A 21,020-nucleotide genomic window follows, 5' to 3' on the forward strand; every position below is an offset into this window, starting at 1 on the left:
GGGGAGAGGAGGTGAGAGAGGTGAAAAATAAAAAAAAAATACAACAACTAGAGGTATTAAATTAGTTAAGGCTATCTGTAATTAAGTTAGATTTTAGATTAAAATTAGATTTAATAAAAATTAATATTTTTAAATAAAAAAATTAAAGAAAAATTAAAAAAAATAATTTTTTTTCGGAAGACCTGGATTTTTTTAAAAATAATTTTTGAAGATTAGCATAGGCATGAATTTGTATACCCTTCACCACAGTGTGGGTGTGGGTACAGGGTATTATGTCTTTGTGCATTGGATGAAATTTGGCACAGCTCATTCATTTGGCCCATGGACGAATCCCATTGAAATTGGGAAAAATCGGTTCAGATTTATATATAGCTCCCATATATATGTTCGTCCGATTTAAGGTAAATAGTGCACCAAAGTCCCTAAATATTCTGCGATTTACACGAAATTTGGCACAGCGTACTGAATCGAGCCTAGAATGATGTGTGCTAAGTTTCGTGAAAATCGGTTTAGATTTAGATATAGCTCCCATATATATTTTCGTCCGATTTCAGGTAAATAGTGCACCAAAGTCCCTATATAGCTTTCGATTTACACGAAATTTGGCACAGCATACTAAATTGAGCCTAGAATGATGTGTGCTAAGTTTCGTGAAAATCGGTTTAGATTTAGATATAGCTCCCATATATATTTTTGTCCGATTTTAGACAATTGGTGCACCAAAGTCTCTGTAAATCATTCGATTTGCACGAAATTTGGCAGAGGGTACTGAATTGAGCCTAGAATGATGTGTACTAAGTTTCGTGAAAATCGGTTCAGATTTCGGTATAGCTCCCATATATACTTTCGTCCGATTTAAGGTAAATGGTGCATCAAAGTCCCTAAATATGCTTCGATTTACACGAAATTTGGCACAGCGTACCGAATTGAGCCTAGAATGATGTGTGCTAAGTTTCGTGAAAATCGGTTCAGATTTAGATATAGCTCCCATATATATTTTCGTCCGATTTAAGGTAAATGTTGCACCAAAGTCCCTTCATATCCTTCGATTTGCACGAAACGTGGCATAGAGTACTGAACTAGGTTCAGAATCATGTGTCCCAAGTTTCGAGAAAATCGGTTCAGATTTAGATATAGCTCCAATATATAGTTTCGTCCGATTTGAGGTAAATGGTGCACCAAAGTCCTTAAATATGGTTCGATTTGCAGGAAGTTTGCTACAGCATATTCAATTAAACCTAGAATGATGTGTGCTAAGATTCGTGAAAATCGGTTCAGATTTAGATATAGCTTCCATATATAGTTTCGACCGATTTATGACAAATGGTGCACCAAAGTCCCTAAATAGCTTTCGATTTTAACGAAATTTGGTATGACGTACTGAATTATGCCTAGAGTGACGTCTGCCAAGTTTCGTGAAAATCGGTTCAGATTTAGATATAGCTCCCATATATATATATATATATATATTCGTCCGATTTTATGTAAATGGCGCAGCAAAGTCCCTACATATCCTTCGATTTGTAAGGATACATATGTACAATATAGCCAAAGTGGTGAAGTGTATCATATAGTCGGCCCAGTCCGATTTTACTACTTTCCTTACTGGTTTAAAAATTATTTTTCGAGTAGCTATAAAAATTTTCCAACCCATTGTGCTCCATTATGTCAAATGATTCATTACCGCATTTTACAACCGAAATTAACACGTCTAATTAAATCTCTGTCATAAATATGCAGATGCAGTCTGAGGAGAGGTTTTTGAACTTGGTAAAATAAAACAACAACAATAACAAAGAGCTTTACCTGCAGTTCAGGTTCGGCATAGTGGGTTTGCCAGTAGTTAAATTTTTTTATGTCAATATTTGCCCTTAATTGTGGGAATGTAAATAAAAAACAACAACACAAAAGTAAATAAAACAGCAACAACGAGAAAATCGGATTCGGAAGGGGGGAGGGTCTACACTAAATAGTTTATGAAATTAAAGTGAGCGGTTAAACAAAATAAAAAAATAATGTAGGTCAGTTCAGGTTAGTTACAATGGAAATGTTGAACAAAATATAAAAAATAAAGACCTGAGGGGTTTGATAATTTTTTCTATGGGAAAAACAGGGACCAGAGGGTCTTGAGAATATTTTCTATAGAAAATATTTCGAGCTTAGGGTCTCGAGAATTTTTTCTGTCGACAAAATTGCGACCTGAGGGTCTTGCGAATTTTTTCCATAGAAAAACTATCGACCTGAGGGTCTCGCGAATTTTATTTATAGAAGAAATTGCAAAAAAATAGCGACCTGAGGGTCTCGAGAATTTTTTTCTATAGAAAAAAATAGCGACCTGAGGGTCTCGAGAGAATTTTTTTCTATAGAAAAAATAGCGACCTGAGGGTCTTGCGAAATTTTATTCTATAGAAAAAAAATAGCGACCTTAGGGACTCCGAATTTTTTTCTATAGAAAAAAATAGCGACCTGAGGGTCTCGAGAATTTTTTTCTATAGAAAAAAATAGCGACCCGGGGGTCTCGAGAATTTTTTTCTATAGAAAAAAATAGCGACCTGAGGGGGTCTCGATAATTTTATTCCATAGAAAACCAGTAAGGAAAGCAGTAAAGTCGGACGGGGCCGACTATATGATACCCTTCACCACTATGGGTATATTAAACAGGACTATCAACATGAAATTGGATGAAATAAAATATGTGATATTTATCTAAATGTCTACCTAGATATATCCATAAAGTATGTAAACCGACTTCAAACAAATATAAATAGGTCATCCGTTGGGCTATGTCTGTACTTCTAGAAAACGCAACTGCGTAATTCTATGCTCAATTTTGTAAGTTGTGCAAAATTTGATGTCAATCTGACTAACATGAGGAGTTTGATGCCCAATTTACTTGAAACCAGGGGAAAATATATATGGAAGTTCTATCCAAATATTAAGCGATTTGAAAAAAACTTGTCACAGGTTAGGTTGTTCTAATTTCAGAAAGTTTTGTTCCTATCAACCTATTGGCTGATAGGAACAAAATAATCTGGACCGATTTTCACGAAAAAAGCAGACATAACTCTAGGCTCAATTCAGTACGTTATGCCAAATTTCGTGCAAATTGAAAGATATATAGCGACTTTGGTGCACCATTTACATGAAAACGGACGAAACTATATATGGGAGCTATATAGAAATCTAGACCGATTTTCTCGAAACTTGGCAGACATCACTCTTGGCTCATTTCAGTACGTTATGCCAAATTTTGTGCAAATCGAAGGATATATAGGGACTTTGGGAGCTATATAGAAATCTGGACCGATTTTCTCGAAACTTGGCAGACATCACTCTAGGCTCAATTCAGTACGTTATGAAACTATATATGGGAGCTATATAGAAATCTGGACCGATTTTCTCGAAACTTGGCAGACATCACTCTAGGCTCAATTCAGTACGTTATGCCTAATTTCGTGCAAATCGAAGGATATATAGGGACTTTGGTGCACCATTTACATGAAATCGGACGAAAATATATATGGGAGCTATATCTTAATCTGGACCGATTTTCACGAAACTTGGCAGACATAATTCTAGGCTCAATTCAGTACGTTATGCCAAATTTGGTGCAAATCGAAGGATATATAGGGACTTTGGGGCACCATTTACATGAAATCGGACGCAACTATATATGGGAGCTATATCTAAATCTGAACCGATTTTCTCGAAACTTGGCAGACATCACTCTAGGCTTAATTCAGTACGTTATGTCAAATCTCTTACAAATCAAAGGATATATAGGGACTTTGGTGCACCATTTACATGAAATCGGACGAAACTGTATATGGGAGCTATATCTAAATCTGGGCCGATTTTCTCGAAACTTGGCAGACATAACTCTAGGCTCAATTCAGTACGTTATGCCAAATTTTGTGCAAATCGAAAGATATATAGGGACTTTGGGGCACCATTTACATGAAATCGGACGAAACTATATATGGGAGGTATATCTAAATCTGAACCGATTTTCTCAAAACTTGGCAGACATCACTCTAGGCTCAATTCAATACGTTATGCCAAATTTCGTGCAAATCGAAGGATATATAGGGACTGTGGTGCACCATTTACCTGAAATCGAACGAAACTATATATGGGAGCTATATCTTAATCTGGACCGATTTTCACGAAACTTGGCAGACATAATTCTAGGCTCACTTCAGTACGTTATGCCAAATTTGGTGCAAATCGAAGGATATATAGCGACTTTGGGGCACCATTTACATGAAATCGGACGAAACTATATATGGGAGCTATATCTAAATCTGGACCGATTTTCACGAAATTTGGCAGACATCATTCTAGACCTAAATGATTAGGCTGTACCAAATTTCGTGCAAATCGAAAGATATATAGGGACCGTTTACATTAAATCGGTTAAATATATATATGGGAGCTATATCTAAATCTGAACCGATTTTTCCCAATTTCAATAGGGTTCGTCCTTGGGCCGAATAAGTGACCTATGCCAAATTTCATCCAATTCGGATAATAAATGCGACCTGTACTTTGTTTACAATTTAACATGGACAGACAGACGGACAGACGGACAGACGGACAGACGGACGGACGGACGGACGGACATGCATAAATCGACTTAGAAAGTGATTCTATGCATATTCTCAAAAGGAACCATGTGTCTATCTCGATTATTTTTGCCTGTTACAAACATATGCACAAAGACATAATACCCTGTACCACAGTGTGGTGAAGGGTATAAAAATAGCGACCCGTGAGAATTTTTTTCTATAGAAAAAAATAGTCAGGTCGCCTGAGGGGATTTTTTTCTATAAAAAAAAATAGCGACCCGGGGGGTCTCGAGAATTTTTTTCAATAGAAAAAAATAGCGACCCGGGGGGTCTCGAGAATTTTTTCTAAAGAAAAAAATAGCGACCCGGGGGTCTCGAGAATTTTTTTTTCTATAGAAAAAAATAGCGACCCGGGGGTCTCGAGAATTTTTTTCTATAGAAAAAAATAGCGACCCGAGGGTCTCGGATTTTTTTCTATAGAAAAAAATATATCCAAGGGTCCCTGCGGATTTTTTTCTATAGAAAAAAATGTATCCGGGGGGTCTCGAGAATTTTTTTCTATAGAAAAAAATAGCGACCCGGGGGTCTCGAGAGAATTTTTTCTATAGAAAAAATAGCGAACTGAGGGTCTCGAGAATTTTTTTCTATAGAAAAAAATAGCGACCTGAGGGTCTCGAGAATTTTTTTCTATAGAAAAAAATAGCGACGCGGGGGTCTCGAGAATTTTTTTCTATAGAAAAAAATAGCGACGCGGGGGTCTCGAGAATTTTTTTCTATAGAAAAAAATAGCGACGCGGGGGTCTCGAGAATTTTTTTCTATAGAAAAAAATAGCGACGCGGGGGTCTTGAGAATTTTTTTCTATAGAAAAAAATAGCGACCCGGGAGTCTCGAGAATTTTTTTCTAGAGAAAAAATAGCCACCTGAGGGTCTCGAGAATTTTTTTCTATAGAAAAAAAATAGCCACCTGAGGGTCTCGAGAATTTTTTTCTATAGAAAAAAAGTGGCGACCCGGGGGTCTCGAGAATTTTTTTCTATAGAAAAAAAGTGGCGACCCGGGGGTCTCGAGAATTTTTTTCTATAGAAAAAAAGTGGCGACCCGGGGGTCTCGAGAATTTTTTTCTATAGAAAAAAAGTGGCGACCCGGGGGTCTCGAGAATTTTTTTCTATAGAAAAAAAGTGGCGACCCGGGGGTCTCGAGAATTTTTTTCTATAGAAAAAAATAGCGACCCGGGGGTCTCGAGAATTTTTTTCTATAGAAAAAAATAGCGACCCGGGGGTCTCGAGAATTTTTTTCTATAGAAAAAAATAGCGACCCGGGGGTCTCGAGAATTTTTTTCTATAAAAAAAATAGCGACCCGGGGGTCTCGAGAATTTTTTTCTATAGAAAAAAATAGCAACCCGGGGGTCTCGAGAACCCGGGGGTCTCGAGAATTTTTTTCTATAGAAAAAAATAGCGACCCGGGGGGTCTCGAGAATTTTTTTCTATAGAAAAAAATAGCGACCCGGGGGGTCTCGAGAATTTTTTTCTATAGAAAAAAATAGCGACCCGGGGGTCTCGAGAATTTTTTTCTATAGAAAAAAATAGCGACCTGAGGGTCTCGAGAATTTTTTTCTATAGAAAAAAATAGCGACCTGAGGGTCTCGAGAATTTTTTTCTATAGAAAAAAATAGCGACCTGAGGGTCTCGAGAGAATTTTTTTCTATAGAAAAAAATACCGACCTGAGGGTCTCGAGAGAATTTTTTTCTATAGAAAAAAATACCGACCTGAGGGTCTCGAGAGAATTTTTTTCTATAGAAAAAAATACCGACCTGAGGGTCTCGAGAGAATTTTTTTCTATAGAAAAAAATACCGACCTGAGGGTCTCGAGAGAATTTTTTTCTATAGAAAAAAATAGAGACCTGAGGGTCTCGAGAGAATTTTTTGTATAGAAAAAAAAAATAGCGACCTGAGAGTCTTGAGAATTTTTTCTATAGAAAAAAAATAGCGACCTGAGAGTCTCGAGAGAATTTTTTTCTATAGAAAAAAAATAGCGACCTGAGAGTCTCGAGAGAATTTTTTTCTATAGAAAAAAAATAGCGACCTGAGGGTCTCGAGAGATTTTTTTTCTATAGAAAAAAATAGAGACCTGAGGGTCTCGAGAGATTTTTTTTCTATAGAAAAAAATAGAGACCTGAGGTCTCGAGAATTTTTTTCTATAGAAAAAAAAGCGACCTGAGGGTCTCGAGAATTTTTTTCTATAGTAAAAAAATAGCGTCCCGGGGGTCTTAAGAATTTGTTTTCTATAGAAAAAAAAATAGCAACCTGAGGGTCTTGAGAATTTTTTCTATAAATAAAATATTAAACTGAGGGTCGTTGACCCTTAAATAAAATTTAAACCCTCCTGATGAATAATAAATAAATTTCCACTTCATGAATGAAAGTATCGAGAATAACAACAACAATATTATATTTATCATAAAAACACACAAACACACCTTCATATGTCAGCGAACATCGTAAACAAGATTAAGACAGATTTCATCAATAATTGCCACATTGACAGTGTTATTACAATTTTCAACCTCAAAACGAAACACAAAAACAAAATATTTATTTCAATTTCGAACAAGATTTTAACATTTATTTTCAAAATTTATTACATCTCGGTTAGTGGAGAATAATGTTGGAAAAAATTTATAATTATTTTCATAATCCCAAACAAAAAAAAAACAATTCGATATTAAATCTGGTAATAAGGCAAATGCAACAACAACAAAAACATGTTATCCCTAAGTGAATGGTACGAATATAAAATAATTACACGAGGCTGACGCCGACTAAGGAGGGCCCTAAACAAAAAATATTTTTTTTTAAATTCACGCCTTTGGTAAATACCAAAAAATATTTTTTTAAAAAAATCGACACCTTTGGTACTTACTTAGCTCGCTTGTGACAGAACTTTCGTTCCATAGGCCGAGCTTAGAAAAGATTTCCCGGCGCGTCGGTCTTTTGCGCAGTTTTTCCAATTTGAAAGACCATATTCGGCAATGTTGTCCTCCACTTGATCTTTCCATCGTCTTAGTGGCCTTTCCCTTCTGCGTGAACCATCTGGCTGGTTCGCATTTATATACCTTATGGGCTGGGGCATCTTCATCCGCCATTCTCACAACATGACCTGGCCAACGTAGTCGCTGCAGTTCAATACATCTAACAATGTCGATGCCCAAGAACAGCTGTAACAACTCATGGTTCATTCGACGGTGATATTCACCGTCAACGCAGATCGGCCCATAAATCTTTAGGAGAATTTTTCTCTCAAACACTCCAAGAGCTGCCTCATCTGCTTGCGTAAGTAACCATGCCTCAGATCCATATAACAGCACGGGTAGTATCAGTATCTTGTAGAGTGTGATTTTGGTCTGGCGGGAAGTGGCCTTGCTTTTGAGTTGTTTGCTCAGACCATAGTAGCATCGGTTGGCCATCATTATCCTTCTCCGAATTTCAAAACTGATGCCATTCGTTTTGGGTTTATGTCGGTACCTAGGTATATAAAATCTTTGACTACCTCGAAGCTGTAGTTCTCAAGTTCCACAGTTGGTTCGAGTCTACTGGACGTCTTGCGTGTTGATACCATCAGCTTGGTCTTCTCGCCGTTTACTGCCACGCCCACTTGGGCAGACTCCTTCTCAATTTGTTCAAAGGTGGCTGTTACCGCTCGCAATTTTCAACCCATTATGTCGATGTCATCGGCGTATGCGAGAAACATGTGTTGTTTGGTGTACATTTCTGTTCACCTTTAAGTACCCATGCTTCAGATCCACATAACAGCACGGGTAGTATCAGTGTCATGTAGAGTGTGAGTTTGGTCTGGCGGGAGGTGGTCTTGTTTCTAAACTGCTTACTTAGATCATAGTAGCATCTGTTGGCCATCACTATCCTTCTCCGAATTTCAAAACTGATGTCATTCGTTTAGTTTATGGCGGTACCAAGGTATAAAAAAATCTGTAACTACCTCGAAGCTGTAGTTCTCAAGTTCCACAGTTGGTCCGAGTCTACTGGACGTCTTCCGCTTTGATACCATCAGCTTGGTCTTCTCGCCGTTTACCGTCAGACCCACTTTGACAGACTCCTTCTCAATTTGTTCAAAGGTGACTGCTACCGCTCTCAATGTTCGACCCATTATGTCGATATCATCGGCGGTGTAGGCGAGTGACATGTGTTGTTTGGTGTACAAAGTCCCATTTCACAGTTCACCTTTGCCTCTCGCATGACCTTTTCCAGCAGGATGTTAAAAAGGTCACACGACAAACTATCAACTTGTCTGAACCCTCGTTCGGTATTAAACGAGCTCCGAGAGGTCCTTTACGACTTTAACTGCTGATTTTGTGTCAATTAAAGTTATCCTGCATAGCCGTATTAATTTTTCAGGAATACCGAATGCAGACATGGTTTTTAACACCTCTGAACGGATAGGGCTGTCGAGTGCGGCTTTATAGTCGGCGAAAAGATGGAATGTGTCGATGTGTTTTTCGTGGGTTTTTTTCCTGGATTTGGCGCAGAGTGAAAATCTGGTCAATGGTGGATTTGCCAGGTCTGAAGCCAGATTGGTATGGTCCAATAATGTCATTGACCATTGGCTTCAATCGTTCACACAGCACACTGGATAGCACTTTATATGCGATAGGAAGGAGACTTATTCCTCTATAGTTGGCACATATCGTCTTGTCTCACAGAACACAGGATGCTGAGGTTCCAATCATTGGGCATGCATTCTTCTAGCCAAATTGTACTAATCAGCTGGTGCATGCTCCTTACCAGTATCTGACCACCACCATTCTTGAATAGTTCGCCTTGTAACCCATCGGCGGCACCTGCTGCTTTATTATTCTTCAGTCGATTGATTGCTATTCTGACTTCATGTTGGCTAGGTGTTATACACTATATACCGTCATATATTATTGGTTCTGGGGTATCCTCTTCACCGCCACTATTTGATACCCGAAGTTTTTCAAAATGCTCCTTCCAGATTCTCAGCACGCTGTTTGTATCTGTTACCAGCTTTCCTTCTTCATCTCTACAGGAGGATATGCCTGCACCAAAGCCTTCGGATTGGTGTTTTACCCGTTGGCAGAATTTTCGGACTTTATTCTGACTCCTGTACATCTCGATTTGCTCACGCTCAAGCTTTTCTTGTTCTTGCTTTTCACCCATCGGCCCCTGCTGCTTTATTATTCTTCAGCCGATTGATTGCTATTCTGACTTCATGTATACCGTCATCCTCTTCACCGCTACTATTTGATACCAGAAGTTTTTCAAAATGCTCCTTCCAGATTCTCAGCACGCTGTTTGTATCTGTTACCAGCTTTCCTTCTTCATCTCTACAGGAGGATATGCCTGCACCAAAGCCTTCGGATTGGTGTTTTACCCGTTGGCAGAATTTTCGGACTTTATTCTGACTCCTGTACATCTTGATTTGCTCACGCTCAAGTTTTTCTTGTTCTTTCTTCTTTTTTCGGAAAATGCGATTCTCCTCTCTCCTTTTCTACCGATAGTTATCCATCGCATTACGTGTCGCAGGGTTGCCCTATACGCTGCATTTTTCACATCAGTAGCATTACGACACTCCTGATCGTACCACGGATTTCTTGATGGTGGTCTTTGGTACGGCAAGTGTTGCTTTTGCTGCAGTTTGTAGGTAGTGGGCAATTTTCTGCCATTGTGCTTCTATATTATTATCGGGACAAGGGGTGCTTTCGTCAAGCAGTTGGGTAAGTTGAGCGGAGTAGGCTTCTGCTATCTGTTGTGTTTGCAGCTTTTCGATGTCAAATTTCCGTGTTAAATTAGATCGCACCTTTGCTACTGCATTAAGGCGGATGCGTACCTTGGCTACCACAAGGTAATGGTCCGAATCGATATTCGCTCCGCGGATCTATCGGACGTCTAAAACACTAAATGAATGTCTTCCGTCTATCACAACATGATCGATTTGATTTCTTTGTTGTTCGATCGGGAGAAATCTAAGTGACCTTGTGTATATCGAGATGCTTGAATCTGGTGCTGCTAACTACCATGTTTTTTTGCTGCCGCGCGAAGTCAATCAACCTCATGCCGTTGTCTGATGTTTCTTCGTGTAGGCTGAATTTTCCGAAAGTGGGGCCAAAAATATTTTCCCTTCCGATTTTTGCATTAAAATCTCCTAGCAGAATTTTAATGTCATGGCCAGGGCAACGGCCATATGCTGTTTCTAGGGTCGGAGCATGGGCGCAAATGAGACTGATGTAGAAGCATTTCGCTTTTATGCGAGTGAATCATGAGACGAGGTCTTTTATTCTCCAAATCCAAGCTGTTTTTGCCCCTGTCGCTTATACCTCGTGTAGGGTACTGATCTTTTGTAATAATTAATTATCATCACGTATTTAAAACCTGTCAATTGCCTTTAAGTCAAGTTCACAATAAAATTGACACTCTCCGGCTGAAGTTGTTGCGCGTGCGCCAAGTCGGGTCACTTCAAAATGCTTTGCCTCAAAGCATTGCTTGCCTTAACATGTTTGATAGTGGAACAATATTTGACTGCGGCGAATATTTTACAACAAATTGCCCAAATTGGGCTCACCAATACCGCAGAGCAGATCCTAAGGCCCACAGGTAGGTGGAGAAATTTTCCCAGGCTCCTTGAAATTCTTAAAAATTTTCTTTCATTCCCCCTCCAGTCCCCAAGGACAACGATGTCTTCGATTTCATTGTGGTTGGTGGAGGCACCGCCGGCAGTGTTCTGTCCAATCGCCTTTCGGAAAATCCCAATTGGAGGGTGGCCCTACTCGAGGCGGGAGGCACTGAAAATATTGTCAATGTGATACCTTCGCTGGCCGCATATCTTCAAGTGACAGCCTCCACCTGGAATTTCCCTGCCGTACCGCAAAAAGATTCCTGTAAGGGTATGGTCAACAATGTCTGCTTCCATCCTCGAGGTCGGCTGCTGGGAGGGACAAGTAGCATCAATTTTATGATTTTTATACGTGGTAATCGTCGTGACTTTGATGGTTGGGCGGCAGCGGGAAATACCGGTTGGTCGTATGATGAAGTCCTGCCATATTTTCGTAAAATGGAAAATGCTGTACTAGATGGCCTGGAGCAATCACCGTATCGGAATCGTTCAGGACCTCTTAATGTGGAACACATTAAATTCCGCACCCAAATTGTTCATGCGTTTGTGCAGGGTTCCCAAGAGGCAGGATTACCATTGACGGATTACAATGCAGCCTCCCAGGTGGGAGTGGCCTATGTGCAGGCCTCAACACGTCAGGGTAGGCGCCACAGTGCCTATCGGGCCTATATTGAACCCATAATGTTTCAACGTAGAAATTTGAAAATTTTCACCTACTCCAGGGTTACCAAGGTTCTGCTGGATCCCGCCACCAGATCTGCCTATGGTGTGGAATTTTTATATCGCAAACGACGGTATACCTTCAGGGCCCGTAAGGAGGTCATACTCTCGGCGGGGTCATTTATATCTCCTCAACTGCTAATGCTGTCGGGAATTGGCCCGGCGGATAATCTACAACGAATCGGAGTGGATATTGTACAAGAGTTGCCGGTAGGTGTGCGCATGTATGAACATGTCTCGCATTTTGGTCCCACCTTTGTCACGAACACCACAAGACAATGGAGCTCGACTGGATTGGCGGCCACCCTGCCCAATATTTTGGGTTTTGTGGCCGGTAGACCGGATACGGCTTTATCAACTTTGGCAGGTGTGGAAGCCCTGGCCATACTCAAGGCACCCTTTTCACCTCTGCCACCCGATTGGCCAGATGTGGAATTGATTTTTGCTTCCGGCAGCTTGGCCTCAGATCAGGGTACAGCCCTCAAACCGGGAGCAAACTTCAAAAATGAAATCTATGAGAAAATGTATCGCCAATTGGAAAATCAGGATCACTATTCGGTTTTGGTTATGCCCTATCACCCGAAATCCATAGGGCGAGTGTGGTTGAAGGATAAAAACCCTTTGGCCCGGCCAATGATAGATCCAAATTATTTCGCAGTCGAAGAGGATGTGGAATATATGTTGCATGGCATAAAGGAATCGATAAGGATTTCCCAAACCCCAGCCATGCAGAGAATTGGGGCGAGATTGTTGAGGACCCCAGTGCCGGGGTGTGAAAATTTCGAATTTGCATCGGATGATTATTGGCGATGTTCAATACGAACTATGACCTATACGCTACATCATCAGGTGGCCACAACAAGAATGGGGCCGGCATCGGATCCCACAGCTGTGGTGAGTACACAATTGAAGGTGCATGGGATACGTAAGTTGAGGGTGGTCGACGGGGGTATAATACCCAACCCACCAACGGCCCACACAAATGCTGTGATATTTATGGTGGCGGAAAAGGCGGCCGATATGATACGAGGGGAATGGGAGGGTAAATAGAATAAATGATTTTAAAAAAATAAAAAATGGGGCTTTTTGTTCAGAATTTTTGTTCCTGATTTTTTTTTAAAATATTTTTTGGTCTCTAGAATAGGCCCGAATTTTTTTTAAAAATATTTTTTGTCACCCAACATTGGCGTGGATTTAAACCCTTAACATTTCCCTTATCCTTTATATTTGAATTCCTCTATATTTCCCCCATCAATGTCCTTCTTGGTCAATTCGTCATCATGTCCATCATCCTCATCATCGTCCTCATCAACAACTTTCCATTTCATACACCTGAGTACACAAACGGCAGCCATCAATCTTTTGTTCGGCACTCCCCCATTTTTTTGCAAACTTTGTTTGCCATCTCCTCCCCCTTCACCATCCACCCATCAGCCCTTGTGGCCAGCGTAATTGTAATTAAAGGAACCACAGGACCATAAGCCAGACGTCCTCTGACGGTGAGAAAGAGTAGCTGGGGTAGCAATATGTAATGCAAATAAGGTTACACCCCATTTTAACGATGACAGTTTCGGAGTTTTTTTTTTTACAATAAAAATTGAAATCTTTTGAAACCAAAAAATTACTATTCAAACTCAGGGGCCAGACACAGTCAACTGCAGACAAGTATCACATCAAACAGACAGATCTCTGGAGACAATAACTTGCAAATATGAGTGGATTTTTTTAAAGTATTTTTTTGGGGGAAAGTGCTTGAAATAAAAAAAAATGACCAGAAAAAAATTGAAATAACAATTCCACTTCAGACAAAGGCAGGACAGTGTTGCGGAACCAAAACACCAATTTTTTTACCATCTACGTTAGGCGTGGATTTTTTTAAAAAATATTTTTGGTAGCCTAGCCTAGGCGTGGATTTTTTAAAAAATAATTTTTGGTAGCCTAGCATAGTCGTAGATTTTTTTAAAAATATTTTTGATAGCCTAGCATAGGCGTGGATTTTTTAATCATGTCATGAATTTGGTCCTTCGACATGATTTAAATTGCCTAAGTGGTCCTTCGACTTGATTTAAATTGCCTAAGTGGTCCTTCGACCATATGATATATACAAAATGCTCCTTCGTTTTTAGTTTATTGGGTCCATCGAATATATAACCTCACATATTTACTTAAAGTTCCCCAAAATTCCCCGTCGGACTTCGATAATTGAGTTTTCCATCAATTTGGTCCTTCGACATGATTTAAATTGCCTAATTGGTCCTTCGACATGCTTGAAATTGCCTAATTGGTCCTTCGACTATGTGATAAACTCAAAATGGTCCTTTGGTTTCAGTTTATTTGATCCAGCTCTTAAATCTCCTCACAAATGTTCTAATAGCTTCCAAAGGTTTTCTCTCAGACTTCGGTAAATGAGTTTTTTCATGAATTTGGTCCTTCGACATGATTTAAATTGCCTAAGTGGACCTTCGACCATATGATATATACAAAATGCTCCTTCGTTTTTAGTTTATTGGATCCATCGCTTATATAACCTCACATATTTACTTAAAGCTTCCCAAAATTCCCCCTCAGACTTCGATAATTGAGTTTTCCATCAATTTGGTCCTTCGACATGATTTAAATTGCCTAATTGGTCCTTCGACTATGTGATAAACTCAAAATGATCCTTTGGTTTCAGTTTATTTGATCCAGCTCGTAAATATCCTCACAAATTTTGCAATAGATTCCTAAGGTTCTCTCAGACTTCGGTAAATGAGTTTTTTCATGAATTTGGTCCTTCGACATGATTTAAATTGGCTAAGTGGTCCTTCGACCATATGATATATACAAAATGTTCCTTTGTTTTTAGTTTATTGGGTCCAGCACATAACTCTTCTCTGATATTTCCTTGTAGCTTCCCTCTCAGACTTCAATAATTGCGTTCTTGGTCAATTTGGTCCTTCGATATGATTTAAATTGCCTAATTGGTCCTTCGACTATGGGATGAACTCAAAATGGTACTTTGCTTTCAGTTTATTTGATCCAGCTCTTAAATATCCTCACAAATGTTCTAATAGCTTCCTAAGTTCTCTCTCAGACTTCGGTAAATACCAAATGGTCCTAAATCCTTAGTTTTTTTTGGCCCAGCATTTAAATATCCTCACATATTTTATTGTAGCTTCTTCAAATTTCCTCTCGGGCTTCATGATTGATGTTTTTTCATATTTTCGGTACTTCGAAGTGATTTCAATTAAATAAATGGCCCTTCGACCATGTGATGAAAACAAAATTGTCCCTCACTGTTAGTTTATTTGGTTCAACACATAAATCTCCCGACATATTTTCTGGTAGAAGTTTGAGTTTTCTTCGTAGACTTCGATAATTGAGTTTTTTTTCATGAATTTGGTCCTTCGACCATGTGATAAATACATAACAGTCCTTCGTTTTTAGTTTATTTGGTCCAACACATAACTCTTCTCTGATATTATTTTGTAGCTTCCTGAGATTCCCTCTCAGACTTCAGAAGTTGAGTTTTACAGTAAATTTGGTCCTTCAACATGATTTAAATTGCTTAAATGGTCCTTCGAGCATTTGTTTAATATCATATGGTCCTTCATTCTTATTTTTTTACCCAGCATGTAAATCTCCTCACACTTTTTATTGTACCTTCTTCAGATTCGCTCTCAGGCTTCATGATTGAAGTATTTCCGTGGAAATACTTCGATCATGGGCGTAAATATATGTTATTACTTAATTAACCAATTACATTTATAAATTACTTATATAAATCGTATTACATTTCCTTACCACCCTGCTAAAGGACCTCACAAATGCTGGTACAGTTTCCTGCAATAAATCTCTATCTCCATTCCAAGTTGAATGAATACCTTTGCATTTTAACTTTCCGTTTGGAAATCAAAAGTGATACCTTGGTAACCTAGGTACGAAGATAGGTAATCAAAGTAATCTAAGTTAAAGCAGGAAACCATAACGAAAATGCAACATATCCACAAGGGAGGGGGTGTGTATTTGCACCACCATGACCAGGAAACAGATCCACCACCATGCCACCTAGGACAACAAACCACCCCTGGATTAGACTGGGTTAATGAGGGTTATGGTTAAAGGCAATGAGCCTCTAACTCTCATCCAACTCTCTCTGTCTCTCTCTCCTTACTCTCCTTTATCCACTCTCCTCTCTTTCCGTATCTGGAATACTCTCCAAGGCTATTATCTCACACAAAATGTTGCATATTCTCTAAATTATCCTGCAGCAGCATCCTCCATCCTCATCTTGCCTTCAAGTACCAAGGGTGAATGAATTAAGGACCAACAAGGTTCCTGGTTCAGTTTGTGTTGTAGAAAATGCCTTTGGCATAGTTCACGAGAAAAAAGCAGTGCATTAACCCAAAGGAATGAAGGCAAAATTTCATAAAAAGGGGGTTGGAATGGATGGTTGGCTGTTTATTTGTTTGCTGGCCTCGGGCAACATCAGCCATGTGTTTGACGTACAGGGTGGTCTACCCCAAGGATGTTGCAAAATGTTACTGACATTATTATCATCATCTTCTATTTTTGTGTTGTTGCTGTTGTTGTGTGGCACAAATGTCTGTTTTGTAAACAAAATATAAAATATCATTATCATCACAAACATGTCGACATTTTAGCCGAACCAGTTGCGGATTTAGTCAAAGATGTGGTTAGGTGGGAAATGGTGATGGTGACTGAATAACGGAATAAAGATATGTGAACAAAAAAAGTCTCCACAAGATAAATATACTTGAACGTGTGGCGATCTCTAGGAGGGGGATAAAGAACCTGAATTTGGTCCTTCGATATGATTTATATTGCTAAAATGGTCCTTCGACCATGTGAAAAATTCAAAATGGACCTTCGTTGTTAATTTATTAGGTCTATCGCTTATATAACCTCACATATTTACTTAAAGCTTCCCAAAATTCCCCCTCAGACCAAGATAATTGAGTTTTTCCATCAATTTGGTCCTTCGACATGATGTAAATTGCCTAATTGGTCCTTCGACTATGTGATAAACTCAAAATGGTCCTTTGGTTTCAGTTTATTTGATCCAGCTCTTAAATCTCCTCACAAATGTTCTAATAGCTTCCTAAGGTTCTCTCTCAGACTTCGGTAAATGATTTTTTTTCATAAATTTGGTCCTTCGACATGATTGCCTAAGAGGACCTTCGATCGTGTGATAAATACAAAATAGTCCTTCGTTGTTAGTTTTTTGGTCCAACACTTTAATTTCCTCACATATATACATGTAGCTTACGAAGATTCCCTTTCAGAGTCCCATAACTGAGATTTTCCATAAATATGGTCCTTCGACATGATTTAAACTACTTAAATGGTCCTTCAACCATGTGATAAATACAAAATTGTTCTTCGTTGTTAGTTTATTTGACCCAGCACTTAAAACTCCTCACATATTTTCTGATAGCTTCCTAAGATTCCCTCTCAGATAATTGAGTTGGTCCATCAAATTGGTACTTCGGCATGATGACATAATTTAAAGTGATTCAATGGTCCTTGGACCATGTGATAAGCTCAAAGTGGTTCTCCGTTTTTCGATTATTAGGTCCAACACTTAAATCTACTCACATATTTCCTGGTAGTTTCTTAAGATTCTCTCTCAGACTTAGATAATTGCTTTTTTCCGTCAATTTGGTCCTTCGACATGAATAAAATTACTAAAATGGTCATTCGAGCATGTGATAAATACAAAATAGTTCTTCGTTTTCAGTTTATTTGGTTCAGGAACTAAATTACCTCACATATTTTCTGATAACTTCCTAAGAATCTCACTCACACTTCGATAATTGCGAATTTCTTGAAATATGGTCCTTCGACATGAATCTCATTTCTTAAATAGTCCTTCGACCATTTTTAAAATTCAAAATAGTCGATCGTTATTAGTTTATTTGGTCCAACATATAAATCTCATCACATATTTTCTGGTATATGCTTGAGAATCTACCTCAGACGCCGATAATTGAGTTTTTCCGTAAATGTGATCCTTTGAAATTATTTAAATTACAGAAATGGTCCTTCGACTATGTGAAATGTCGAAATGTCCTCAAAAATCCTCACTTAAATCTCCTCACATCTGATAGCTGCTTGAGTTTCTCTCTCAGACTTCGGTAGTAAGAGTAAATTTGGTCCTTCGATTTGATTTAAATGGTCCTTCGGCTAGTTTGAATGTTCCTTTGACTAATTAAAATAGTCAATGGACCTTCGTAATACCAGCAAAATACAACTCTTTTATGTTTTTAGTTTCAAATATTCACTTTATTAAATTCAAATATTTATTTACAATCTCTTAACTTTTTCAGTTTGCTCTTGCATTTTAAATTGTAATAGAATGAAGACATATGTCAATATCGCCAATGACATCTGTAATAAAATAATTTCATTTATTTTGAAATATTTTTTTTCAATTTTCCGGAAATCTCATCTTACCAAACCAAAATATTTCATATTGATGTCGAAGAAACCCCAACAGGAAAACTGAATTTTCTGATGCTTCAACTGCAGGGAATATTCACGAAGGCGATGCCTTAAAGACAAATCATTGACCGGTAATTTAATGCTATGTAAAATGTTGGCCATTTGTTGATACTGAAAAATCAGAAATTGAAAAAAAAATATTCGAAACAAAAATAGTAAATTTGAAATTTATAGCCCATTCGATGTGATTTGAATCACTAATATGCTATCTGACCAACAGAATATAAACACAAAGGACCCTCAAAGTCATTTAATACTATCCTCTAAACCAATTTCTCAATAAATCCTCTTGTTAAAGTTTTTACACATTCTTCAAAGTAATTTCAATGGATTTTAGTGGGAATTTGGTCCTTCGGCATGCGTTAAATTCCAAAAATGGTTCGTCGAGTATGTAATTAATATTAAATGGTCGTTCGATGTGTGTTTATTAGGCTACCATTTACGTTTCTTAACCCTTTTACCTGATTAGAGTCATAATTTGTGTTTTTAAATCTGCATAAATCTCTTTTCTCATGTTTTCTTAATATGGATATCAGAATATGATCTTCGACATACTATCCAAAAAAAATTGATAATATTGTCATGTGTTATTACCTGCGGATTTATATTATGGCTTCTGACATATAAAATATGATCTTGCGGGAGCTTCAAATTCAATTTATGGCATTCAAAAAATCAACTTCTCAATATTTCCTCTCCTATTAGCTTTTGCTCAGGCTACCAAGTATTGCAAATGAGAGTTTCGGGTAATTTGGTCCGTCGACATGATTCAATTCGCTAATATGCCTTCTGATCTGTCGAATATTATCTTGCGGGAGCCTTCAAAGTCATTTAATTTTATACACGATATAATTTCATCAACGTTTTCCCTCCTCTAACTTTCAGCTCCCACTTCAAACAACAGCAACTACGGGTTTCGAACAATTTGGTCCTTCGACATGCTTTTAATTGCAAATTTGACCTTTTATCTGCGGGATATTATCAAAATAGGCCCTCAAATTCATTTTATTTTATCAACTAAATCAATTTCTCAACATTTCCCCTCCTAATAGTGTTTGCTCCTTACTCCCAAGTATTGCACATTGGGTTCTCGAGCAATTTAGTCCTTCGACATTATTTACATCGCTAAAATGCCCTCTGATAGGCAGAATATTATCTCGCGGAGGCTTTAAAGTCATGTAATATTATATACGTACAATTTTCCCAACGTTTTCCCTCCTCAAACTTTGTGTTCCCACTTGCAAGTAATTCAAATAAGCTTAACGAGCAATTTGGTCCTTCGACGTGCTTTACATTGGTCCTTCGACCTGTGCGATTTTCATTCCTTACGCCAGTACCCACCTTATCAATACATATTTGACTTAGCCAACAGGTCCACATGATATTAATAAATAGCAAAATAATATAACTGGCACGATCTGCAAAGGAAAATACTATTCAAGCGTGATCTTACCCCGGAGAAAATCTGAACTTACTTGGATGCTTCGTATCCAAATGCATATGAATAAATGTTCGCACATATATCCAATTAATGCTGTGAACAACGTTAATACCATTATAGAGGAAAAGTACCAGCATAGGCAGGGCAAAATAGGATTCCACCAGTTTTATCAAATACCAATAACGAGCGACAAGGAATTGATGCGACCTCAGTTTTTCATGGAGCTTGGACTCCTTGATCGCACCACAACTTCCCAATATTTGATGGCGAGCAATTTCATATTTTAAATTCATGAGGGAGAATAAAAGAGCAGTTATTATTTCATCGAGTAACTGCATCATAATGCGATATTCCGAACACTTAGCATGCATCAGGTGGAAGGTAATCAAAATTAGCAATTTTCCAAAGTTCGAAAGGGAATACCAGACCAATGGAAATTTGGCATAGCCCAGGAGGAAACTGTGCAGAATTAAAAATACTACACATCGGCTGAAGAGTCTGCGGCGGAATCGGTAGCAGGATTTTTGAAATTCCTCGCTTTTATCCTCCAGAGATTTTTCAAATAGGCAAATATCGCGTTCCAGTTCGGCCACAATTTTATGGATCTCCCTCAGGGTTTTTCGTTTACAAAAGATGCACCACAGCATTGCCAATTGCACGGCCACGACATCATAGGTTTGAACGGCAGTTAGGATTTTTGTTACCTCATCGAGAATATAGAGTTGCACAACTTGCTCCAGGATTTCATTACTCTTGCAGACCATCCAGGAGACCAGGATATTCAAAAGGGTCACATAGAGGGAAAATAGGAACCATATTAGAAGAGCGAAGATTTTTGGGGAGTTTTTTCGGGGAGGTTGTATCAAAATCGGTGGCAAAGCCACCCCGCAGCAGGCATAGAACCATTGTAGCGGCATCAGGGCCCTAAGTAGCTGGGAATTTTCCCACAATGAACCTTGTCCGGTGCTCGGCATAACTAAAACCAAATTGGAATTAAAATACCTCAAAAATATACGACCTAAGCTTGAACAATTTATTGCCGCAACTTTGTCACTTGTCAACCAAGACCTTATCATTCTACCAAAATCTCGTAGCCGACTGAAGGAATAATAAATTTTCTTTCAGTTCATTTCCAACTCCC

At 38.5% G+C, this 21,020-nt stretch overlaps 2 protein-coding genes across 2 annotated transcripts; one reads left to right on the forward strand and one right to left on the reverse strand.

Moving 5' to 3' along the window:
• The first annotated feature begins 11,424 nt into the window (after nucleotides 1-11,424).
• On the forward strand, nucleotides 11,425-12,984 carry LOC133337889 (glucose dehydrogenase [FAD, quinone]-like). Its single transcript, XM_061546092.1, has one exon. It carries the CDS (start codon nucleotides 11,488-11,490, stop codon nucleotides 12,982-12,984), a length of 1,497 nt encoding a protein of 498 aa, XP_061402076.1. The 5' UTR covers nucleotides 11,425-11,487.
• A 5,256-nt stretch (nucleotides 12,985-18,240) lies between these two features.
• Nucleotides 18,241-20,853, reverse strand: LOC133337891 (putative gustatory receptor 98b). Its single transcript, XM_061546094.1, has 4 exons — nucleotides 19,914-20,853; nucleotides 19,768-19,856; nucleotides 18,391-18,549; nucleotides 18,241-18,324 (listed from the first exon to the last, which is right to left on the reverse strand). The coding sequence occupies exons 1-4, from the start codon at nucleotides 20,851-20,853 to the stop codon at nucleotides 18,241-18,243; spliced, it is 1,272 nt and encodes a 423-aa protein (XP_061402078.1).
• Between the last annotated feature and the right edge of the window lie 167 nt (nucleotides 20,854-21,020).

This window comes from Musca vetustissima, unplaced genomic scaffold (genome assembly GCF_032173495.1).
Source record: "Musca vetustissima isolate MV318-11 ecotype Yass unplaced genomic scaffold, APGP_CSIRO_Mvet_v1 utg1273, whole genome shotgun sequence".
NCBI lineage: Eukaryota > Metazoa > Arthropoda > Insecta > Diptera > Muscidae > Musca > Musca vetustissima.

Excerpts from the sequence above, each read along its gene's own strand:
- LOC133337889 (XM_061546092.1), top strand. The coding sequence starts at position 11,488 with ATGGTCAACAATGTCTGCTTCCATCCTCGAGGTCGGCTGCTGGGAGGG.
- LOC133337891 (XM_061546094.1), bottom strand. The coding sequence starts at position 20,853 with ATGCCGAGCACCGGACAAGGTTCATTGTGGGAAAATTCCCAGCTACTT. Across the intron at positions 18,550-19,767 it reads TTGATAAGGTGGGTACTGGC|TATCAACAAATGGCCAACAT; the intron begins GTAAGGAATGAA and ends CTGATTTTTCAG. Across the intron at positions 18,325-18,390 it reads ATATGAAATATTTTGGTTTG|ATGTCATTGGCGATATTGAC; the intron begins GTAAGATGAGAT and ends ATTTTATTACAG.